The sequence below is a fragment of the Eutrema salsugineum genome, unplaced genomic scaffold (genome assembly GCF_000478725.1).
Source record: "Eutrema salsugineum unplaced genomic scaffold, Eutsalg1_0 scaffold_7, whole genome shotgun sequence".
NCBI lineage: Eukaryota > Viridiplantae > Streptophyta > Magnoliopsida > Brassicales > Brassicaceae > Eutrema > Eutrema salsugineum.
Window position 1 is genome coordinate 11,489,333 of NW_006256486.1, and position 25,391 is coordinate 11,514,723.

The following is a 25,391-nucleotide window of genomic DNA, read 5'->3' on the forward strand; positions in this document are numbered from 1 at the left end:
CTTCTCGCCTCGTTGTTTGAGAGGGCATCTCGATCAACGCCTTGATCTGCTTGGGATTCGTTTTAATGCCTCGGTGTGTTACCAAATAGTCGAGGACTTCTCCCGAGATCACAGCGAATCTCCACTTCGCCTGGTTTAGCTTCATATTGTGCTCGTTTAATTTTTTGAAACATTCTCGTAGATGTGCGAAGTGATCCTTCTCCTTGAGTGATTTGACCAGCATAACGTTGATATATACTTCCATGGTCTTTCCAAGCTGATCAGCAAACATCTTATTGACGAGCCGCTGATACATTGCCCCAGCGTTCTTGAGATCGAATGGCATGACTTTGTAACAGTATATCCCGTGGTCGGTTATAAATGTCGTTTTCTCTCTATCACCGGGGTGCATGAGAATCTGGTTGTATTCTGAGAAAGCGTCTGTGAACGACAGCAGCTTCTTTCCCGCTGTGGCTTCGACAAGTCGATCAATATGCGGTAGAGGAAAACTGTCTTTGGGACACGCCTTATTAAGATCTGTGAAGTCTACGCAAACTCGCCATTTACCTTTCTTCTTCTTCACCACCACAGGGTTTGCGAGCCAATCCAGGTACTTCGCATCGGCGATTGATCCCACTTTGAGCAGCTTTTCTACTTCGTTGTTGACAGCTTTAGCTCGTTCGGGTCCGAGCTTCCTCCTTTTCTGTTTGACTGGTTTGAAGGTCGGATCTACATTTAGCTCGTGACAGGTCGCATTGATGCTTATGGCCGGCATATCTTCTGCATTCCAGGTGAAAGTGTTGATGTTTTCCTTGAAGAAAGAAAGGAGCTCGTTTTTCAGGGGTTCACCTAGCTTGGTTCCGATCATGATGCACCTCTCTGGATGCGCTTCGTCTATGCACACCGAGTCCACCGGGTCGCATATTGGCTCGGAGCACGTTTCGCGGCTCTCCGCGATCTGTAATTGCTATAAGTGTTTGAAGAGCTCGTTCGCAGGCTCCCGGCCTGTCTTAAGCTTCTTGCGATCCACATCAGCGCGTGCGTCGATAACAAGGTTCCTTAATTTGTGGTCCGTTAGAAAACATATTCGCGACTCTTTCTGATTTCCCTAGAATGTCTTGATGCCTTCTGGAGTCGGGAACTTGATGCAGAGGTGTTAGGTTGAAGGGATTGCTCTCATGGCGTTAATTCACAGAGTTCCCATGCTCACATTAAAGATCGTTGGGTGGTCGGCAACCAAAAATGCAACGATCTTGGTGACTCCTCCGGCTACAACGGGAAGCCTAATTGTTCCCATAGTCATCGCTGTTTCACCCGAGAACCCGGTAAGGGGTTTTGGGGGTTGCTGTCACTTCGGAGAGGTCGATTTTCATCATTTTAAGTGTCTCGCTGAATCTGACATCTACCAAGCTCCGGGTATCAATTAGCACTCTCGCAACGTCATTTTCTCTGATTGTTAACTCATTCACCAGTGGGTCGGTGTGTGGTATGTCTATTCATGCGGTTTCTTCCTCGACCAAGGAGATCACTTTTTTTGGGAGATATGTCGGTTCGGTCCAGTTCTCCTTGGCCTCGCCTTGCGCTGATAGGCTTTGATAGAGGACACCGTGTCTTGGTATATTGGGATCCGCCCATAATCATGTTGATTCTTTGCCTCGGCTCGGATCGCTCGTTGGGTTCACCTCTCCTATCTCGCTTGGGATTGTCGTCTCGTCGGAGAGGATTTGTCACCTCTGCCGCGCCGCTCGGCTCGGTTCCCTCCTTAGGTTTGGTGGGAGCGAGGTCTTTGAGACTCACCGCACTTTGGAGCTTTCCGGCTGCTATTTTGGCTGCAAGCTTCGCTCCCAGAGTTCGGCATTGCACTGTTGAATGACCGTGGGTTTGGTGATATTTGCATAATGCTTTTTCATCGTAGTTGTTAGGTTTCCTTACCCAAGTATTGTTGTGTGGCTCGCCCCTTCCACGGCCAGTACCTACTTGGTAATTTTGGGTGCCTCAGATCCTTGGTTCTTCTATATTCTGCGTCGTTGTGTTGTTCGCATGATTACCTTTTTTTGCGAGACGCATCAGAATGAGGCTCCGAATCGCTGCTTTTATCGCAATATACTGTTCGTCCAAGTTTTTCATCTATTCCTCGTTTACTACAAAGTCTGACGATCAAATGTAAGGCATCCTAGATTGTCTGCGGTGTATTGAGTGCCATTTCCTGTCGAAATTTGGATTTGTACCATAGGGATTCGAGAGCGGCTTCGAGAGCGGTCTTTTCACTTATCCCTTCTACTTTGGATACGACCGCTTTGAATCTTGCCATGTAGTCTCGACGCGGCTCGTTTGGTCCTTGGGACAGCGTCCATAGATCAGCATTGGAAGTTCCTCAGTCCATGAACATAGAGTACCGCTTCAGGAACAATGCGGAGAGCTGCTGGAAGCTGTTGATCGAATTTCGTTCCTGCCTTGAGAACCACTCCAGTGTGGCTCCTTTGAGATGTTCCACGAACAGCAAACAATAACCACCATCTTTTTCCTGTTCAGTGAGGTTGGCAACGTTCCTCGTGAAGGCTCGTCCCATTGCTATGCGGAATGCTGTGATATGAGCCTTCAGATTGGTGGTTTCTTCGTAAAAGCGGATTATAACTTTCTCTGGCTCGGGGATCCTAGCCTCTGTGATCCTGATTGTAAACGGAGTCCTTTAAGTTTCTTGAAGCATCCGATTGATCTCTGGTGTGGCGCTTATTGCGTTATGTACCTGAGATTTTACGGTGCGGATCTCAGCAACTATCCGAGCCATGGAGGATCAGAGCTCTTCCATCTCTTGTGTCAAAAATCTTTGCTGCAGATAGATTTCACAAATCGCATTACCAGAAAGTCTTTCCGGCCGATTCAGCTTCCGGGGTCTTCAGCAGAGATCAAGATAATTGCGTTAAGATTCCAGAACAGTTGGAATCAAGGCATTTTGAGTCGTGAGCTAGGAGATATTGCAATCGGAAGGAGGATATTTCTAGAAGCCAATTTGGACCCGTGCAATGCACTTCAAAGATCAGCCCTCCGGGAGACCTTGCACTCCCCAGATGCGATTGAGTTCTTCATCAAAGTTTGAAATGGCTGAGTCACCTTTCTTGTGGACTTGGTATTGTGCCATTTGGAGTTGTGAGCTAAGAGTTACGGGAAACAGAAGTCAAGCATATCCAATCGGGTTTCATGAGGTGCTCATGTACTAAGTGTGTTTCTTCACCTCGGCTTAGGAGCCTCGGTACAGCCACACCGAGGCCATTTTTACGAAGATTCTGGGCAACCCCTTGACTATTTACCTCACCCAAAGCAACACCGAGGCTTCCCCTCTTGAAGATACAATGCTCCAAATGACTAAATGTCAAAAGTAGCCTTGCGTTGTTTACCTCGGTACAGACTTAGGCCGAGGCAATGTGCGAATGAAATGCAAGGAACCTCGACCAAAGACCTCACCATGAAACACTCTGAGGTACTCTGTCACGTGCTCAAACTCACAAACAGCTTACTCCAGGGTTTCAGATTCAAGGAAGATCAAAGCACAAGATCATGCAAGATACAAGATTATGTTCTTCATGCTTCAGCCCAGATTCACCACACCCTCGGCCTAAAGACCTCGACATGGACCTGTCCCAAACCGGGTAGTCACCCAGCAACCCATTTTCACCGGGTCAGTACCCAGTTTGTTCTTGGTTGAACCAGTTCGGTTCACTTAACTATAAATACCAAATTGGGCAAAAACCTTAATTATCTTGGATTTTCTCTTTAGTTTATTTTCCTCGTTAGTTAAAAACGAGTTTGTTAAGAGATATCTGAAGGATTTAATCAATCTCAAGATGTTTCTTATCATGACATTTTCTTATCTTTGCTCCTAATCATGTTTAACATCATCTCTTGCAAAATATCAGGTGTGTTAAGCATGATTAGTGAGTAGTCTTCTTTTAAACTTCTAGGTGTGTGATTAGGGAGCTTTGATGTTTGATTTATGATGTTTAGGTTCTAGATTCTCATTTCTTTTCCTTAGTTAGCTGCTCTTAATGCCAGATCTCTCATTATAAGCTTGATCTAGACCTTGGACATTTCTCCACCCACAAAGTGTTTAATGAAATATCTGAAAGAGGTAACTTAAGGGTTTATGTTTTGAATGCCATGGGAATGTTCGTTTGAAACATAAATGACATTTTAGAACTGTTTATTAATGCATATTGATCATCATTACCACTAATGAGAGTTAGGTTTGAATGCTGATAAATATATTGATCATTATCTTGGGAAAGAAATGATCTTGCCTTGAGTTCTAAGTTGATTGGTTTTTTAGATCATGTGAATGCTTGCTATGTCTTTCTGTATAAGATTCAGTCTATCTTAGCTCTTATTTTGATGCACAAAGAGGCTGTTTGGTCATATTAGACTTGGAGCCTTATGTTGTTAATTACGTATTCACTAATGGGAATTAGTCTTTGATTAAGTAATTTGCAAAGGGATTTTTATCATGGGAATGAATTAATATGAATTGGAAGTCTAGACTAAATAATAGCTTAGCTTTATCTTTATTTGAATTTGAGTCTTGTTTAGTGTCACTTGTTTGATTGTTTATTCTTAATTACTGCTTGTGCTCGTTTTATTTTATGTTTTAGATCACTTAGTCACCAACCTGTTTCTTTAGACTTTGATTAAGAATTGATCCTCATAGTCTTGGTGTCTAGATAATCTCTATTTGGATTGACCCACAAGTGCAACAACACAAGAGGTTAATTGACCTTAGTAAGCTAAAAACCTATTATCACCCGTACTCTAGCTCGGGTGTCGAGGCATCTTTCGTCATTGCTATCGCCTCGTCGTCGTTATCGGGGTCCACATCTGGGGGTTTGTCAGCCAAATTCCTTCCACCACTTCTATACTTGGTCGCTCGATAAATTTGACGGGTATTGTTCTCCTATGATCTGGGTCTGAAGTCGAAGCGAGGGCTGCCAGAGCGTCTGCCGAAGTGTTCCCGCCTCGAGGTATGCATGTGAGTTCGAATTCGTCAAACTGTTTTACTAGTTTCTGGACCACCCCGAGGTAAGCTTCCATTCTTCCGTCTTTCGCTTCGTATTCCACGTTGAACTGATTTGCTACCAGCTGTGAGTTACAGAAAGCTCTTATCTTCTGGACTTTGATTCCGAGCGCCAATCGTAAACCGGCTATCAGTGCTTCATATTCTGCCTCGTTATTGGAGGCATGAAAGTTGAGGCGAAAAGATTGTTCCGGGATTTCCTCTGTTCGTGATTTGAAACAGACTCCTATTCCCAAGCCATGCTTTGATGACGAGCCGTCGACGTGCAATATCCAAACGTCTTCCAAAGCGGGCTCGTCTGTTACTTCAGAGGGGAGTTCAACGAGGAAGTCTGGGAGCACCTCAGATTTTGCGGATGATTTATTTCGATACTCGATGTCGTATTCACTTAATTAGATTGCCCACTTAGCAAGCCGACATGACTGGCTTGGGCTATGCAAGATCGAGCGCAATGGCAGTATCGCAAGCACTACTATCGAATGCGACTGGAAAATAGGGCCGCAACTTATGGGCCGACTTCACTACAGCTAAGGCAACCTTCTCAATTTGTGGATAGCGAGTTTTGGCGTCGGTCAGCGTGAGGTGTTCATAGAAGATTGGTTTTTGTTCCCGCGCTCTTCCCTTAATAACACTCCGCTTACAGCTTTGACGGACACGCCGATGTAAAGGAAAAGTGGTTCTCCTGCTACTGGTTTCGCCAATTCTGGTGGACTCGCCAAATAGGTCTTCAATTCTTGGAAAACTGTTTCGCATCGCTTGTCCCATTCAAACTTCTTGTTCACGCGGAGGATATCGTAAAAGGGAAGGCACTTGTTGGTAGACCACGAGATAAATCGGTTCAGTGCAGCGACTCTTCCTATGAGCCGTTGAACTTCTCGCTTCGTTCTTGGAGAGGGCATCTTGATCAACGCCTTGATCTGCTTGGGATTCGTTTCAATGCCTCGGTGTGTTACCAAATATCCGAGGAATTCTCCCGAGATCACAGCAAATCTACACTTCGCCGGGTTTAGCTTCATATTGTGCTCGTTTAGTTGTTTGAAACATTCTAGTAGATGTGCGACGTGATCCTTCTCCTCGAGTGATTTGACCAGCATATCGTCGATATATACTTCCATGGTCTTTCCAATCTGATCTGCAAACATCTTATTGACGAGCCGCTGATACGTTGCCCCGGCGTTCTTGAGACCGAATGGCATACTTTGTAACAGTATATCCCGCAGTTTATTATAAATTTTTTTTTCTCTCGACTGCTGATTTGCCTTAGGCATTTGTTGAGATTTATCCATTCTGTTCTTGAGAGAGACTCTTATTGGGGCGAGCTGTTTTAGCTTATTTTGAGAGGGGATATTTGATCAACGCCGAAGCATTTTTCGAGTAGGTCATATGCTTTCTGGGTCTTGTTCTTTTTGAGAGCCTGATCGTTCATGACGGAGAGTTAGGCTTTGCTGCCAAAGTGTTTAACTTGAGCCGGTTTTAACTTGCCGAAGCGTTTGGCCGTGGTTTCTCATTGTCGAGCCAAAAGGTCAAGAGGATAGTACTTTCTTTGGAATATGACTATGGATCGGCGTTCCCGAGCTGGTGAGTGTATTTAGCCGGGTTTTGAGAGTTCACTTCGGTGTTAGAAAAAGTGATATAGTCTCGCCTTATAGTCTCGTGTACGATAGTGACCTATGGTGACCGATATGTTTTTGGTCTGAAATTTTTAAAGCTCGCTTAATTTTTATCCGTAGAGAATGTAACTTTCACCCTCGTCCTAGGAAAGGTGGTAAAAGTCCGTTTAGAGAACTTTGTGTTTGTTTTCCCATTGTGGCCATCAACGAGGTAAGGTGAATGATAACCAATAAAATGTTTGCCGAAGCAATGTTTAAGATTGTGAAAATAAATCATATTGCGAACAAAGTGAAAAAACTAGCTGAAATAAATACAAGTGAATGAAAAGGTAGCTGAAGTGAAAATAAAACTAGAGATATTAAGAAACTGTGTGAGTATAAGTGTATAAGTACCCACTCTCCCTCCCCCCCCCCCTCCTTTTTTAGGAGGGAGGACAGCTGAAACCGTCCGAGGATGGGTGCCTACATACCCTTTGCAGGGATCAAACTTTTCCGTAGTTCATGTTGGTCGTGGTGTGTCCTTAGTGATAATATTTCTTCAAGTGCATGGTGTTCCACGATCTCAAAATTGCTTCGTCAGCCATAGTTGCGAGTTCGTAGACTCCTGGTTGAACCACTTACATGATCTTCTAGGGTCCTTCCCAATATGCTCCGAGCTTTCCTGTGTTCCTTTCGGTGGTGTTCTGAAATACCTTTCTGAAGACAAGATCTCCTTGCTGGAATCTCCGGCTTCGGACGTTCTTGTCGTAGTACTGAGCCGTTGCTTGTTGATATTTCTGAATCTGAATTAGGGCTTGGTCGCGCTTCTCATTAGTTCAGTCGAGCTCATCTAGCATCATCAGGTGGTTCAAGCCCTCCTGTCTAGGCAAAAGTCTTTGTCGTATACCGGGGAAATCCACCTAGGGAGGGATGATTACGCACTCCGTTCCATAAACGAGGGCGAAAGGGGTTTCTCCAGTGACTCGGCACGGAGTCATCCGGTGTCACCAAAGTACTCCTTCCAACTCATCTGCCCATCTTCCTTTCTTAGCATTGAGTCTTTTCTTCAGTCCATCTAAAATTGTTTTGTTGGCTGCTTCGGCTTGTCCATTTCCTGGGGGTACCTCGGCGTGGATTTACTTAGGCGGATTTTCCACTTCTCACAAAAAGCTTTGAAACGAGTGGAGATAAATTGAGACCCGTTGTCGGTGACTATCTCGAAGGGAACCCCGTGTCGGCAGATAATGATCTTCCAGACAAAGTGTTCCACTTGGGCGTCCTTTATGCTCGTATAGGAGTCTACTTCCACCCATTTTGAGAAGTAGTCGGTAAGAACCAGTAGGAATCGCTTCTGCTTTGATCTATGAAGGGGTCTAACTATGTCCATCGACTATCGCATGAAGGGATAGGGCAATAAGATCGATGACAGCAGCTCGGTTGGTTGATGTATAATCGGTGCGTGCCGTTGGAACTTTTCACACTTCGCGGAAAACTTTTCGCAATCTTTCACCATTGTTGGCCAAAAGTATCCATGTCGTTTTATCTTGATTGCTAAGGACATTCCGCTTGAATGGTTTCACGGCTATGCAATTTATCCATTATCTTCCTCGTTTTGGCTCCTTCTACGCACGTCATTAGTGATCCGGAGAATATCCACTTGAGTACTTTGCCATCGATGAGGACATACTGTGCTGCTTGGGACTTCAGTTTGCGAGATTCCCATTTGTTAGATAGGACTTCTCCATCAGCAATATAGACTCGAATTGGTCCGAGCCATTCTTTGTCCCACCCATTAATATATTCAATAATTGCATCATTTAGTGTACATATTTAAGTTCAAATCATATCTCATTTGCATATATTTTGGGTCTTTTAGCATTAATTTAGGACTTAGGAGATTTCATTAGGTCCAAGAGAGTTTTACATTGTTTGGAGTGTTAAACAGGTGCTTTTAGAGCTTATTGGGAGTGGAGAAAGTGAACCTGGTGAAGAAATGGTATTGAAATGATCATTAATGGTGAAGGAAGGCATTATGGAGTTTCTCGGCAAAAGACTTTACCAGCTGCTTAAGCTTCTTGACCAAAAATCTCTGGTGCAGATACATTTCACAAATTGCGTTACCGGAAGGTTTTTTCGGCCAATTCAGCTTCTGGGGTCTTCAGGAAAGATAAAGATAATTGCGTCAAGATTCCAGAACAGTTGGAATCAAGGCATTTTGATTCGTGGGCTAGTATAGATTGCAATCGGAAGAAGGACATGTCTAGAAGCCAATTTGGACCCGTCTGCCACGACTTGGAGAGACTTGTGTTGAGACGTGGCAATGTACCAAAGACCCAACAAGGCTGGGTCAGGACCCAGTTTGTCCTAGGCTGACCCAGTTCGCCCCACTTAGTATATAAGGTCTTTAGACCTAATTTTGAAGACATCTTTTTCTCTTAGTTTCTCTTGTGTTTTTTTTTCCTTTTTGGTGGAAACACCTAAGCTTTCTATTGGATTTACACTTGTTATCTCAATCAGAATCTATTTCTTATCATCTTTTATCTTATCTAATCATTAATCATGTTTAACATCACTTTTTGCAAAAAATTAAGTGTGTTAAGTATGATTAGTGAGTAGTCTTTTATTAAGCATCTAGATGTGTAGATTAGGTGGTTAGATGTTTAGTTTATGATGATTAGGTGCTAGATTCTCATTTCCTTTCCTTAGTTAGATGCTTTAATGCTAGACCTCTCATTATAAGCTTGATCTAAACCTAAAACACTTCTTCACCCACAAAGTGTTTGATGAAATGTCTAAAAGAGCTAACTATGGGGTTTATGTTTTGAATGCCATGAGAATGCTTGTTTGAAACATTAATGACATTTTAGAACTGTTTTTTTAATGCATCTTGATCATCATTACCGCTAATGAGAGTTAGGTTTGAATGTTGATTTAGATAGTGATTATTGTCTTGAGAAAGGATTAGTCTTGATAAGAGTTTTAAATTTATTGGAAATAGAGATCATGTGATGCTTTCTATGTCTTTCTGTATAAGATTCAGTGTATCTTAGCTCTTGAATAGATGCATAAAGAGGCTGTTTCGTCATATTAGACATTGAACCTTATACTTGTTAATTGAATTTTCACTAATGAGAATTAGACTTCATTAGGTAATTAACAGTGGGATTATTGTCATGAGTGGATTAATCTGATTTAGAAGTCTAGACTAAATATTAGCAAGTGTCTCATTGTTTGCTTAGAATCATAGACAAGCATTGAAATCACTCTGATCAATGATCACATCTAGAAGCTTAGCTTTATCTTATTTTGAATTTGAGTCTTTGTTTGCTTCTCTTGCTTGTCTTGTTTACTTGTTTATCTTTATTATTATCATTGCTTGTTTAGTTTTGATAGTTTGTTCTTGTTTGATCATAACTTGTTTCATTATACTTGGATTAAGAATTGATTCATCATAGTTCTAGTGCCTAGAAACCTCCATTTGGATTGATACCTCAAATACTACAATGATATAAGTAGTTTGAATAATTGAGTTTGAACCTAAGAGTTCTTACGATCAGCTGGCCCAGTCAGAACCACACTAGGCAACAAGCGACAGATCCATATGAGCTTTGAGAAGAATACCTTCTCCTGGATTGCCCTTTAAGTACCAAACAACACAAGGTGCTGCATCCCAGTGAGCATGCTTTGGCATGTGTATAAAATTCAGACCAGAACGACGGAATATTTCAGTGAGAATCCTTTCTAGGTTCATCACACACTTGATTATAGAGCCACGTTGGTCGGCTAAGTGCCATATCCAATATAAGAATGAAACAATCTTACTTAGTCACACTTTTCGCAAAAGATGGGACATTTCCCCTAGTTCATACCGGTGGAATTCAAAAAACTCATAACCACGGGCCCTCATCTGTATTCTTATCGAGAAGGTTCTGATATGAAACTTTCATTTAGAATCTTGCAATCCCTCCATTGAGAAAATGTTAAACAATGAAGCAAGACAATCAAGTATTGAAGTGAAGCACGAGCATCAAGTAACACATAGGAGGTGTATTCCATTTAGCATTTGGAATGATTTATATTAAAATTAAAAATTTATATGTTATTTAAACATTAAAAAATCTTTTAAAATCTAGTGTTATTGAATTAGTGTTTTGTAAATGAATCTTCAAATCCACTGTTATTGGAAATATTTGAAGTAGTGAATTTTATGAAACTTCTAGTGATTTGAATATGTTTTGATGGAGTTTTTACTTAAAAAAATATCATGATTTTAGGTGAAATTTTATAGAATTTCATAAGAACATACCTAATTCATTTAAGTCATCTAAAAACTTATCCAAACATCAATCATTCCAAATCCTCTCAAATGTTAGATTGAATACATCCCATAGCAAAATCTAAACACTGAGTATCTTAAAGTTGTTATCATCATATATATTATAAGCGAAGTAAAAATAAGTTTTTGAGGCCTTTCATTCATTTTTAGGGTAGCTAATTATCGTTTTAACCTTAATAAAAATAAGTTTTTGAGGCCTCTCATTCATTTTTAGGGTAGCTAATTATCGTTTTACCCTTAATAACATTTTTTTCTCTTATTCTTTAATTTTGTGATGGGCTATGTTTCTAGATATTCGTATTGGATGGGCTTATAGCATAATTGAAAGTTTGAAACCTTTTATCATTAATCATATTAATCTCAGTGAAATCTAATTGTTTAATGACCTATAAATTACAAAACCCGCCACCAAAAAAAACTTTGATACTAGAATGTGTTTTGTAATTTATAGGTCATTAACGATGGCCGATCAAATCTAGATTAAACGCTTGATCACCATCAACTCATTTTTCTAGCTTGTCGAGCCCTAGCAGCTTCTTCATCGTTATACGTATTAGAATGTGTTTTTGGTTTAACACTTTATCAAGCGTTTAATCTAGATTTGATCAAAGCTAGGTTGATCGAATATTGAATGTATATATTGCTTCGATTTGATGCTTTTAAGCATGGCTTGGTGCTTGGAAAATCTGTTGAAGAAGATAAGTTCATACTCGAGAAGTCTTTTTTTTTTTCTTTTTTGTTAATGGTGGCGTAACTTACTTTCTAATTTACTGCTATTTATTTGTTTTATATCGAGTTGATCACTCAAGTTTTTTAATTTGTATAGGATTACGATGCAGGGATGTATTTGGCGATCACACAACCAAACATGTAGGGAGGTCTCAATTTCGTAAACCTCATTTCTTAAGAATCTTTCTCTAATCTCTATTTTGACTCTACACTTATTAGTGTCTATCTCTTTAACTTCTTTTGATCTCTCTCTGTTGAAATTTTGGTTTATGTTAAAATTTTGTAAACCCTAACGATTAAGTCGCAAATATATCTTTATTTAGCTGGAAAAAGTAAAACTAATAATAAAGGAGGAAACCCTAGATTGATCGGATCTATAAATATATATATATATATATATATCATGTCACTTCTCATTAGTTTTTTTCCCTTTTATGTTGTTCTTGTATTTTAAGTCGTGTTAGTTTTTGAATTCATGTGTGATCTACTGGTATTTTGTCTAGCATCCCCTCTTATGATTATCGTTTTTTGTTTCGATGTTGATAGTTTTTTTTAATACAGATCTGATTTGATCATGGATTTTTTTATTTTTTATTTATTTGAAGGTTGCATGCTGATACAAGCACTGTCAATGGCTTATATGACTTTGGATAAGCAGATCTTCAAGGATTGAAAGAACGATGATGGTGGATCAAAGAACGCCACTCAAGGGTGTGAAAGCTCTTGTGATGAGTTCACAAACCTAGTCTCAAGAAATCTCATACAAGAGACATAGATTTAATGTTTACTAAGTAACGGAATCCCACCTTACTTAGATAAACAAAAACAAAACCTAAGCTTTAGAGAGAAAACTCTTTCTTTCTATTTTTCCAAAAATCTGTATATATTTTTACATTGACAAGTGATGAGCTTTTATAGGCTCATTTACCAGACTTTCAAAGTCAAAGAAATTAATTACAATAGAAAATTATGCACCATTTAAAAAGAGGAGAAAAATCAGCTAAATTAAATTAATGGTCTTGTTCCTATCAGATTTAATGGAGATGAATACTTTGTATCTAGACAACTTCTTGATATACCCATGATCTGATTTTCTTCTAGAAACTTCTTGAGCTTCTGGGCTTAATTTGAATTGGATCATTTGTTGATAGATCAAAGATGTGATTAGTGTTATCATGGTTGAATCACATGGTGAATAACTTGGAAACAGATGAGGTAGCTACCAATCGGTGATAGAATTCAGAAAAATGTTTGAGGTTTGTACTGGTTTATTTTCTTGGTAATGTGTGTTTTTTCCACTAATGTTGCCTTTAAAGTATCTTTGTCAATTACCTTCTCTTGCTGTTTTTGCTTTGAGTATTCTCAAATTCTTTATTTTTCCTGTTAGTTGTTTGATTAATACGAATACAAATCTATGCTGATTTTTCTTTAGTTTTAAAGGGAGCGTGGTGAAAAATATGATCACTAAGTTGTAGCTATCTACCAGTGATATAATACAGATAAGAATAGTTTGTTTGCTTTATGTTTGATTGGTGATATAATACATAGGATCTATCTGGTAAAAAGAAAAATAGAAGTTAACCCTTTTTACAACAAAAAAAAAGAAAAATAAAAGTGAAGCAATGGTATCTGGCAAATGAGTTGTTCAAGAGATGAAGAAAGATAAAAAGAAAACAAAATTGTGAATAAGATGGAGAATAAGACGAAATCAATGGAAAAGAAGAAAAAGAGAAAAACGGGAAGACTGAAGAGAATAAAAATCAAAATCAGAATAAAAGAAATTATGACAAGATGATGATGTGAAGAATAAGAAAGAAAAAAAGATGAATAATGTGGAGAAGAATACCAAAACAAGAGGAAGGAGAAGAGAATGGCATTGGAATGGGAGAAAAACAGAAGCCGAATAAAAACTGAGAAAAAAGAATGAGAATTACAAAGAAGAAAAAGAAAACAAAAAAATATAAAGAAAAGAAGAAAGAGATAAAAGTAAAAGAAAAAATGATAAATAAAAAAACCGAATGTAAAGAAGAAGTAGGAGTTAAAGAAGATGAATTAGAAAGAAGAATAAAAGTTAAATGACTTAAAATTTTTATCTAATCCAAGTTAGACCAAAAAGTGATAAAATATAAATATATATATATACATTTTTCTTGGTTTAAATTGTATAAAAAATATACATTTCCACTCTCTCTGTTCTCTCTTTGCTATCTTTCACCGAAGGAAAGTTTTTCTCTGTTTTTGTTGTACAAATTTCGATTAATATCGGATGGGTGTTTCCGGTTAAACGAATCTAATAATTCTGACTATGATCGGATTTTACTATGTTTTAGTTTGTTTTTCTTTGATCTCCGTTCATCGAATCTTCTTTTGCTATCTTTATTTCTTGATTTCTTTCTACTTAAGTAATTGAAATCCTTCACTAATCCTTAGTGGAGTGAAGGATCTTTTCTCATGATAGTAGAATCATTGGTCTTGTATGGTAAAGGAAAAGATTTTCCGGTTGTTCAGATGTTGTTCTGCCCTATCTCCTTCACGCAGATCTGGTGACAAGCGTTGGAATCCTCCTTCTTTGACTTTAGGCATCATACTCTCTTGGATGGGAGTTATCAATCTCCCCAAGTCCCCTTAAAGAATGGAGAGTTTCAGATTTAACCCATATTTCAAAGTCAAACACAAAACTAACCTCTTTTTTTCTCTCTCCAACTTTTGCCATTTTCTCACAATTTTATCCTTCTCACTTAAACTATTAACGAAAATGCCATTATACATCTATTATTTCAATTTTTCTTTAATTTGGTTAAAGTCTCATTGGACCTTCTAAAGACCTTTTTATTACGAGAATGTCATCTTCTTCAATTTCTTCAACCACCATGAACAACCATGAAAATGGAATAAATGCTTCTCAACCAATTTTAAAGCTGTAATAAGTAAATATTTGAGCTCATTCACTCATAACCTTCCTCATTCTTTCATAATTTCTTCTCCAAAACATCTGGGCTAAGTTACAATGCCAAAAGTCATGCATTTTTGGTGATTTCTGGTTACTTAACATCTGTGTTGCTTATTTTTGGTGAAATCCTGAGTTCTGGGTGCTTAAAAGAACTGTAGCCAAGCTCAATTTTGTTAAAGGTAATCGTCGCACTTCAATTTTTCCATATTTCAGTTTTCATATCGCGAAAGTAGACTTCTCGTGAAGTATACTGAAGTCTACTAGTCAACATAAGGTTATTTTTGCAATTGACTTTTAAAAAGTAGACTTCATTAAACCGCACGAGAAGTCTACTCGATATCCTTTGAAGACAAAAAAAAGCATAGTAGACTTCATTTGAAGGCTTAAGAAGTCTACGAAAGAAAAGAGGTTATTTTTGTAGTTGACCGTATTTTGACTTTTTAATGTAGACTTCTTTCTAAAGTCTACTCTTTATGTCTGCACAAGAAGTCTACTTTAAAGTTACTTTTGTAGTTTGACCAAAAACGTATAGGTCATTTTAGTGTTTGACTAAAGTTTTTCAAAAATAAAAAAAAAATTAAAAAATTCCAAAAAACGTCAGTAGACTTCACAAAGAAGTCTACAAAATGTAGACTTCTTTGGGAAGTCTACTTATGGTGTTCGGTCAAACTTAGAAGGAATCCTTTTTTGAGTAGACTTCATTGTGAAGTCAACTAAAAAAATTCAATTGCAAAAATAACCTATTTTGTTCCGTAGACTTCTATTTAAAAAGTAGACTTCAAAAGTAGACTGTCAGAGAAGTCTACTCTTACATGAGGTCTACAATAGAAGTCTACTTTGTTAGTCAATGCATCGGTCAAATGCTAAAGTAACATTTTTGGCCGGAAGTCTACTTCTGAAGTCTACTGAAGGAAAAGTCAACGGATTGGTCAATTGCAAAAATAACCTGTTTTTTAGTAGACTTCTTTAGTAGACTTCACTATGAAAAAGTAGACTTCTCCTCCAGTCTACGCTTGAAGTCTGCTTTAGAAGTCTACTTATTGCAATTTTTTTAAAAACGCGTTTTAGGCAAATTTATAAAGTATTTTTTAAATTTTTTGGATTAGAATTGTTTCTTAGTAAGTGATTGAACTACCCAGTGAATTTCATTTCATTTCATTCGATATTTATTGTTGAATCAGAAGTTTCTATTTTTAAGCTACTTAGCTTATCAAAGTAGACTTCAGTAGACTTCTCCTAAGTCTACTAATGAAGTCTAATTGGGAAGTCTACTATTTGTATTTATTTTAAAAACGCTTTTCAAAAATATTTATAATGTTTTTAAAAAATTTTAGGTTTGGATATGCGTGTTAGCAAGTGGTTGAACTACTCAATAATTTTCATTTGATTTAAGTCGATAATTAGTGTGAAATCAATTTTTTTGATTTATAAGCTAGTTAGCTTGTAAAAGTAGACTTCTCCAGCAGTCTACGGATGAAGTCTGCACACGAAGTCTAATTGCTAGAAAAATTTGTGTTCTATGTGTTTGCCATAATTTGGTTTATAATTATGTTTGCTAATATGATTTTTTGTGTTTTTTGATATAGAATAGTTCAATTGAAAATAGGAGATGGAAGAAAACTTGTATTTTGTGCAATGTCTTTGTATTCTTGTTTACAAGTTAACATTTATAGTACATACAAAATTAAGTCACACAAGTTGATATTACATACAACATTAAGTTGATAAAGTGACATAAGCTGATTTAAAACATTGTCTTGGACACTTGGTAAAAGACAATATGTGCAGTCAAGACTTTGATCATGTTTAAGGTTTGTTATCATACCCCTTAAAAAGATAAACTGAAAAGATCTTCATATATTAACATCAATTTGCATTACATGATGCATATGTTTTACAATTTTTCATATTGATATTCTGCTTAATGACTATAACAAGAAAAACCAGAATAGACAAAGGATTAAGTTAAATAGACCCAAAAAAATAGTGCACGTAAGTGCTCATGCCATAAGACGCCGATGCTCCACATATCTGCTTCAGTGCTATAAGACCTATGGAGTACTTCCGGTGCAACATAGTACGCACTTCCTACAACATCATTGAGACGCTGATCTGCAAATATAAAAGATTAATTCATCAGAAAACTTTACTGTCAAAGCCTGACTTCTATATGCAGAATCATGTAATGAGAAAGAGGAACAAAGAAATAGATCACTACCGTATCTAATGAAATCAGACAAGCCAAAATCAATGACCTTGAGTATTGCATCCTCATTTCTGCTGGTAAAGAGAAAATTCTGCTTACAAAAATGTACCATATGTTAGAGCAAAGAAGAGGGAGTTAATTGATACATATCAGCAACTTAGTGGGGCAGACTGTGTACCTCCGGCTTCAGATCACGGTGCACAACACCTTGAAGGTGAAAAAATGCTGTTGCAGACAGAATCTGTACAAGAACGTTTGGCATCGACTTCAGGGTATCGACCACCTCTGCAGTAATATCCAAGACAATAACACAAGGTTAAACCCATATTCAATGCAAAGCTAACAAGCCTGAGTAGTCCGAATTTAAGCAAGAAGATTCAAAAAAAAAAAATGTACTCTGGATTTACCTCGCCAAAATCCTGTCCAATAGCTCTCCACCTTCGCATAACCTGAGAGCATATTAGAGAGGAAGATTGAATATCTCAAGTTGACTCATTTATATAGTTTGGTTGCTATATATCAAATTATTATCAACGATGTAGAGTTAGACTACTTACTCCATAACAACAAAGACATTATCAGCGTCCTCGTATACATCGTAGAACTTTACCATATGCCTATGCCCAGACAAAGCTTCCAACAGTTTCACTTCTCGACGAACATCTTCAATCGATAAAGCCGATGTCATCTGAAAAGAAAAACGCCACCGCCGAGATTGAGCCGTTCACCGCCACCGCTCTAATCCGAACCCTAGTTCACTCTCATCCGGAAGATTAATCTTCCCCACTTCCGATTCTAACCTGTCACGCATGTCAATTAAGAATCCAAATATATGAAAGAGAGAGAGTCTTTCAACGGACAACCAAAGAGAGTAACAATGGTTTACCATTTAGTGCCGGCTACCAACGAGAAATCCGGCAATGAGGAGGGAACCAGCTGCGGCAATGAAATCGCCCCTGAGATGTCGCAAACAACGAGTGATGCGCCGTTTAAGAGAGAGGCGAGAGTTTTTTTTTTCCACTAAAAAATTAGGGTTACATCTTATATATATGACTAATATTTTTTGGTTTAATTTTGGTTTAATTTTTAGTTAGGAAAATTATTTTCGATTTAATTTCCGGTAAAGTTAATTTATTCGGTTTAGCAGACTTCTATATTGAAATCTACTAAGTGTAAACCCTAAATCAAATATTTTGTTCTTCTTAATTTGAAATCATAAATTTAAACTAATGAATATAAAAAAATAATTTATATACATTAGGATTACTAATATCTAATTTATGATTACAAATTTGAAACCAATATTATTTTTTATAATTTTTAAAATTAAATTTTATGATTTAATTATATAGTAGACTTCATAAGCTGTGTTAGAAGTCTACTAGTAGACTTCTATTAGTCTAAAGTAGACTTCACAAAGGTTTAAATCGTAATTCGGACATTCGTTTTTTTATTTAGTCATACAGGAGTATATTGTCTTTTCACTACCCTTTTAGGTTATTTTTGCTAAACATTACATCAAGGGTTTACTTTTGTATTTAAAATCAATTTTTAGGTCATTTTTAACAAAAACTCCTTTAAAGAAAACCTTTTTTGTATTTGTCGGTGATGGATTTTTTAGGAAGAAGTGAAATTTGCTAACCTCAGATGTACACCGGATCAAATCGGAGGAATTAAAAAAGATTAAAGAGCAGTGGTCTGGTACGGCGTCGCGGTGGTCAACGGTGGATGCATCGGTGAAGAATTTTTTCCAGTGATGGATAAGCGGCGCTGCAACACATTCATCTTTCTGCCTCACACGTGTTTTGGAATTTCATGACAAGTTTACACGTGTAGTATTAGGTGGATTGTAATGGGGTTAATTAGGTCTTATTTATCATGTTGGGGCTTCTTGAATATGTTGTTGTAATCTGCTCTGCCTTTTTGGGTTTTTATAAATCAAATGGACAACCAAAAAAAAAAATTGTATAAACAGATTCAAACCAAAACGGAATAGAACTAAACTACTATTACTTTTTCTAACCAGAAGATTAAAATGAAGAAGATGAAGTAGAAGTAGGTGAAGTGAGAAAGAGACGGAACATAATCAGAAAAAAAAGAATTTATAAAAGACAAAGAACCCCAAGGAGAAGTAAGAAACAGAGGATGAAAAAGGCTAACAAAAATTGAAAAAAAAAAAAGAAGAATAGGAAGAACTGAGAGAATACAACGATGATGAAGAAGAAGTCAACGAAGATGAAAAACAAGTTAGAAAATATGAGGAAGAAAAAAAACAAAAGATAAAAAAGAAGTATAATTTGAAGACGATAATAAAGACCAAAAAAAAAGGTGATAATAAAAACCAAAGAAAAAGGGGATGAATGAGAAAATCGAAAAATACATAAGAGGAAGAAAAATTATAAGTCAAAGACAATGATAAACAAAAGGGAAAAGATGACGAAGAAAATCCAAAACATGAATAAGAAGAAGAAAACAAATAAACTTTATGAAGAAGGGGGAAAAGGAAAAAATGACGAACAGAAAATAATACATTAGAAGAAGAATAGTAATAAGAATCCATAGGATAATGCGAAAACGTTGAAGGATAAAAAATGAAGAATTTGGGCAAAAGAAAAAAGAGACAAATGCGTTAAAATGAGAAAATTAAGAAGAAGATGAATAAAACCAAAAAAATAATAAAAAAGATGACAAACAAAAAAGATAAAGAATAAGAAGAAGAATATTACAAAACGTAAAAGGAATTAAGAAGAATAATACAAACTAGAAAAGGAAGAAAAAATAGAAGTAGAAAACCATGAAGAAGATAAAAGAAAATATGAGGAATAAAAAAATCTTAAGACAAATAAAAGGAAGAAGACAAAAAGACTAAAGAATATGAAAAGAAAAAGGAAACGATAAAGAAGAAAAAGATCCGAAAATTGAATACGAGGAAAAATAAGAGGACGAAATCAATGAAGGAGAAAAAGGAAGAAGACAGAAGAAAATAAAATCAGAATAAAAAGATTCAAGACAAAATGATTATGATTAGATAATATGTGTACATGCTATTTATGTGCTTCTACCTAACAAAATTATTCAAAACTGATTTTATTTTGCGGTAAGATGGTTAAGCCATAAAAAATATGAAAAATATACGTTTAGCCACCTCAAAATTTTCAAAAAATAAACAGATGAAGAAAAAAATGAGGATGAAAAATCAAAAGACAAAGAAAAGAAAGAAGAAGAACACAAACAATAAGTAGAAGATGTGGAAGAATAAGAAGATGGTGAAAAAAACAAAGATAAGGCAAAAAAAAAATTAAAGAAGAAATAACGATTACGTAAAGATGAAGAATTCTTGTTTGTCTTTGTTAAGTTGGCATGTGAGTTTAATACACTTATTTAGTATTTGCATTTGAAAGTTTGATTTTGGGTGATGTTTACTTTTTTGGATTTACTTTATTTGATCATGTATTTTTTAGATAATTTTTATAATTTTATTTGGTTTATAACATAAATTTTGTTTCTCATTTTTGAAATTCTTAGTCCGCGTAAGATGCGGACAAAACACCTACTTGGTTCATATATTTGAACGGGTTATATATAATCTATATGGGATTTAGAAATTATAATTGGTTTTGAAATATGATTTGTGTATATTAAAATAGCAAGATTTACCCTCGCTATTGAATCTTTGTATTTCGGATATAGCTTTTAAATCTTTCAAAATCTAATGTACATTTTGAAATCTAATAATAATTAAATCACGAATAACACAGGTTTTCAGCAAGTATTTAAAATGAATAACAGTTGATTTCGACAAAAAGAAAAGAAAATAATCACTAATCCAATGTAAACACATGATTTCGTTTGGAGTTTTAAATCAGTTAAATCTACTAACGAATAACCCCACAATGAAAAATCTATTAACAATAATTCATTCTTCTTTTATTATTAGTTTCTCTTTTGGTTGTTCTCTTCTTTGATATAAAGAAAAGAATAAGAAAAAATTTAGAGTATTTCCCAACTTTTAAGAGTCCTTCAAAGTTCAAACAAGCTTTATTCACACTTTGCGCAGGCTAGAAAGAGCAATGAGTTACGAAATCTCTTGCAACAAAAAGAAAAATACTAAACTATTGAAATGAAATTCGAACTTACGTATCATAGCTTTATGCGAAAATCGCATTCATTACTGCTACTCCAGTAGATACTGAGGGTAATTGTAATCCTGTTTCTGGACTTGACCACGTTTGAGGATAAGAGAGAAATCAAGATCGAACATTTGGATTTCGAGGCCGAATCCATCACCAACAACCACCACTAACCGTCCTTTGCTTAAGACTCCGTTCCTGATTAGCTCTGCTGAAAACGTCTTACCACGAAGACAGGACACAAGAATCCCAGCGATGTTTTGTCTTAACTCTTCCATTGAGAGCCAGAAGACCGGAACACCAATTCCCTTACCAATGACTGATCCTTTCACTCCAAGAAATCTATATCATAATCGGTGACTTGAGTTAATTTCATCACGAGTTGAGGCCAAGGAAACAAAAGAGCGGCTGTTAAGCTTTAAGTCTTAACGAAAAAGATGTAACAAAGAAAGCTGCTTACTCCTTTTCCAACATAGTGTACATTACGCTTCGACTTTTACTGAGAAGTGATACCTGAATGAGGCAAAAACCAAACTAATGTTGAGTTTAAGAAGCTAAAAAGGGATAACTCAAATAACACTGAAGTTTTCAACACAAAAATGTAAAAAGAAAGCTAGGCTTTACCAAAAGTTAGGCTTTACCATGTCTAGAACATCTCCTTGCGCTGAAGCAGGGTGCGAGCCAAGACTCTGTACGAAGAGAGAATCACTAAAAAATGGTGTGTAGATTTTTCATACAATGTTCTTCCCCATACAGATACCTACTATTAATGTTTGGCTGCGTAGTTATCAACTTAGAACCTAAAGAAAGCAAATAGCTAAAACTAATCAACCCAAAAGATTTTGTTATCGCTTTGACCTATCTCACAACGTAAAGATGTGTGAAAGAGACTTACCTTGAAAAACTTTGTCATGATGTTTAGCCAATCAATCATAACCGGAATCGTCACTCCTCGAATCAAAAGCGACGTGACGATAATACATACCCACCTGCAAAACCAGTTAACGATAAAACAACCAAGATTTGTTATCTAGCAACAAAGAGAGAGATATTGCAAACAAGAAGAACAACGCAAGAATATTTAATATATAACAAAGCAGACGAGTACCAGAATCAGAAGAAGCAAAGCAGATAATACAAACCCACTTGCAAAACAGTGAAAGATAAAAGGAATAACAAAGACTTTTATCTAGCAATAAAGAGAGATATATTGTAACCAGGATGAACGAAGCAAGATCCGTTCTTTATACCAATGCAGAAGAGTGATATACAGAGTTATCATGAACAAGCAAAGTTTTGTGAAAGCTTTACCACTGAGAATACGTGAAAGAGTGGAACAAAGCAATCAAGTGTTGAAGTGAAGCAAGAGCATCAGCAACATTGTGTATCGCATAGACATTAGAAACCGCAGATTTCAAAACCCAATCGGCGAGGGTTTCCACAGTGCCAGTCGAACCAGGGAAATTGAAGGTCGAAATGGTTCGATTTGACACAATTGCCGGAGAGAAACCCGAGCAGCCGCCGATTAAAGAATTTCGGTGGTGAATGAAACTGTGATAAATTCGCGTTTCTCGGATTTGGCGTGTAACGACTTTTTCTTCTTCGCGACGAGTCTGGAGAGGGACGAGACATGCGTAAGAGGATCGGTAACGGTGAATGTTAAGCACCGACCTGAGGGATAAACAACGGACGAGTGACATCGAATAGGTGAATCGAAACACGCCTGGAACGGGTAAAAAACCACAGTAGGGTTTACAGAGGAGGAAATCAAACGCGATAAAGTGAAGAATTTAAAATCGATTGCGAATCGAAAACCATGAAATCAGAGGGATATGATTATGAGGAAACACCAAAATTCGAAATTTACAGTTTAAAGGCGAGATTGTCCGGGATCAGATATTTCCGACGAACTACGCCGGCTTTGGGTTTTAGCGCGAGAGACGATTAGGTTTTAAGAGTTTTGGGTTGAGACGAACGAAGAAAACCTTCGCATTTTTGCATGTCTTTAAAAGTGAAGTAAAATTAACTTTTTTTTTCCGACGAAAATTAGCTTGAGGTAAGGGGAAAATCCCGGCTTTTTCTCATCTCTCTGATTTTTTTTTTTAATTCACTCAAGTAGATTTACCGCTTTTTTATTATATATTATATGATATTATTGGTGAGATATATTTGTGTATGAATATATGTATATATACTATATAAGAGAGACGAGGGAGAGATAGACGAGAGTGGAGAGGAATGATGTTTTCTTATTCTTATTGATTTCCTCTGTTCGATTATACAAGGGAGTGCCTATTTATAGCAGAGTTAAATACATAAAATATTTGCATTAAGTCGGCTAAAACTATAACCGTAGTGCACTTCTTAACATTCCCCTTTAATTATCTATCATACAATATTTTTAAAAAAAATTAATATAATCTTCTTTTTTTAATAAATAGTCTTTTCTTCGGATTGATGATTCTTGATTTCTACATCATTGGAATTGTAATACTTCTTCCGGTATCATGGATATCTTTTACGTATTTTTTGATGTTTTGTTAAAAACTTTATCATAGAAAAACCCAATAGAATAAAATCATGACCAGGAAAAAAAATATGCATGCACGTGCTTCATAATATTTTTTCTGAAAGTATTTCTATTTAAAAGTTAATTTTTGTGCATTTTTTTGCTGCCTCGTTAAAAATCTCTTCATTGAAAAACCCATGAGAATAAAAACCTTGATAAGGGAAAAAGAGTACAGCCACACATATTATCATAATTTTCCCTCTCAAAACATCATCATCTTCAGGATATGCATTCCAATTATATATACTATGTTTTTGAGGAATCTTTATAAATAGAGTCTTAGTGAACAAACCGTATGATCGTCATTATGAATCCTTGTCATTCTGAATCCTTGGACTTCTGGTCCATAAATCGAGTTGGTCAAGCTCTTCTCATGAAATATAATATCCAGACTTTCTAGGATCTCTTATTTGAAATTCTTCTTTTGATCAATATAATTTGACCAAACAAAATTTTCAGATGCTTCAGGTATTTTTGATCCTTCTAGGATTTTAGTCAATACATTACTGAATGTGATTACATTCATGACCGGAGAACACCAATTTCCAGTCTTTGAGAAAAACATTGTGCCACAAACCAAGCTTTATATCTTGTGACTTTGTTTTCTCATTGTTTTTGAACAAGGACCCATTTGGTCTCGAATGACATTACATCTTCAGGTGTAATGACCATAAATCCAAAGAGATTTTCTTTTGTTGATTCTTCTATAATCGTTTCATTTTATTCAATAATTTTCTTTCTCTTCAGGAGAATTTAAGAGTTCATTAACCTCCCCCTTTTTTAACTAAACCTTATGTTCATTTACTTTACTCCGATAAATTTTGTTCTTCAGGAACATTAATATTTGTGGAGCACTTCCAAATTTTATGAACTTCAAGTTCGAAATATTTTGTAGGGAGGATTAAATAACACTTCCTTTAGAAATGCTTAAGTCTGAGCTTTTCTATATGTTTGATCCTACTGGGATCTTTCGAGATGAGATGAGATATTCAATCGGGATACCTGCAAAAACCAACTTCAAAGTTTCTAAAATAAAATAATCTCAAATCAATCTTACCTCGAAAGATATTTATCGAGTTGAGTTCCCGGGAGCATAATTATTATATCATTAATTCTTCAGGGATTAAATCCTTCAGGGATTTTTCATTTAAAGATGTTACAACATTTATAAGACATAATTCAAGTCGTTCATGTACTGACAGACCTAATACATTGCATCCACCACTTTGAATATTGTAATCAATATCGGGTATTTGAATATGACTTTGCGTAACAAGTCATATTGTATGGTCATTTTCTCAAACACATACCCTTTTGATGCTTGGACTGCTGGTCCAATAAATTTCTCATTTTTCATATGAGATTAATATCGACTTGATTGCCTTTTTTTTTAATTCTACACTCTTCCACAGAGGTAGATTTATGATCCTCATTTATATCAAACGATATCTTGTTTATACTGTCGACAGTTATTTTTATCTTTGGTTCCACACTGTTCCGTAATAACATGATTAATCGAGATCTCTTTATCATTATCAATGATATCATTCAGGTACCTGATTTATTTTTTATTAACCATATCATTGGGTCTCTTCAGGAGATGCATCCTCTTTTCAACATAGATTTTCTCTCTTCCTTTTGAGAATTTTATATATAGAACCAAAATAGTCTATTACGTTTATTATGTGCCATAGACGTTTTATTGATAAATCGTCTTTCACTGATATATTCTTGGAGCATTTTGAGCTAGAATTGAAATTTTCTTTCATTGTATGTCTGGCATTTACATATGAATTATCCCTTGAACTTCAGGTTCTAAATCATTTAAACGAATATCCATA

General features: G+C 36.4%; 2 protein-coding genes across 2 annotated transcripts; both read right to left on the reverse strand.

Moving 5' to 3' along the window:
• Positions 1–16,492: 16,492 nt before the first annotated feature.
• Positions 16,493–19,035, reverse strand: LOC18010906 (CDPK-related kinase 4). Its single transcript, XM_024150411.1, has 7 exons — positions 18,494–19,035; positions 17,738–17,807; positions 17,409–17,651; positions 17,259–17,300; positions 17,030–17,136; positions 16,864–16,942; positions 16,493–16,757 (listed from the first exon to the last, which is right to left on the reverse strand). Exons 3-7 carry the CDS (start codon positions 17,446–17,448, stop codon positions 16,606–16,608), a joined length of 420 nt encoding a protein of 139 aa, XP_024006179.1. The 5' UTR covers positions 17,449–17,651; positions 17,738–17,807; positions 18,494–19,035; the 3' UTR covers positions 16,493–16,605.
• Positions 19,036–20,875: 1,840 nt separating this feature from the next.
• LOC18010907 (putative F-box/LRR-repeat protein At3g49150) lies at positions 20,876–22,938 on the reverse strand. The gene is made up of 5 exons (XM_006393637.2): positions 22,293–22,938; positions 21,877–21,970; positions 21,623–21,670; positions 21,442–21,494; positions 20,876–21,323 (listed from the first exon to the last, which is right to left on the reverse strand). Exons 1-5 carry the CDS (start codon positions 22,679–22,681, stop codon positions 21,026–21,028), a joined length of 882 nt encoding a protein of 293 aa, XP_006393699.1. The 5' UTR covers positions 22,682–22,938; the 3' UTR covers positions 20,876–21,025.
• Between the last annotated feature and the right edge of the window lie 2,453 nt (positions 22,939–25,391).

What these genes read in the sequence shown, in the direction of transcription:
- LOC18010907 (XM_006393637.2), bottom strand. Translation starts at nt 22,681, where the DNA reads ATGTCACTCGTCCGTTGTTTATCCCTCAGGTCGGTGCTTAACATTCAC. An exon ending in TCTTTCACGTATTCTCAGTG is followed by an intron (nt 21,971 to 22,292) that starts GTAAAGCTTTCA and finishes CTGGTTTTGCAG; the next exon opens with GTGGGTATGTATTATCGTCA. An exon ending in TCATGACAAAGTTTTTCAAG is followed by an intron (nt 21,671 to 21,876) that starts GTAAGTCTCTTT and finishes CTCTTCGTACAG; the next exon opens with AGTCTTGGCTCGCACCCTGC.
- LOC18010906 (XM_024150411.1), bottom strand. Translation starts at nt 17,448, where the DNA reads ATGTATACGAGGACGCTGATAATGTCTTTGTTGTTATGGA. An exon ending in AATGTCTTTGTTGTTATGGA is followed by an intron (nt 17,301 to 17,408) that starts GTAAGTAGTCTA and finishes ATATGCTCTCAG; the next exon opens with GTTATGCGAAGGTGGAGAGC. An exon ending in GTCTGATTTCATTAGATACG is followed by an intron (nt 16,758 to 16,863) that starts GTAGTGATCTAT and finishes TTATATTTGCAG; the next exon opens with ATCAGCGTCTCAATGATGTT.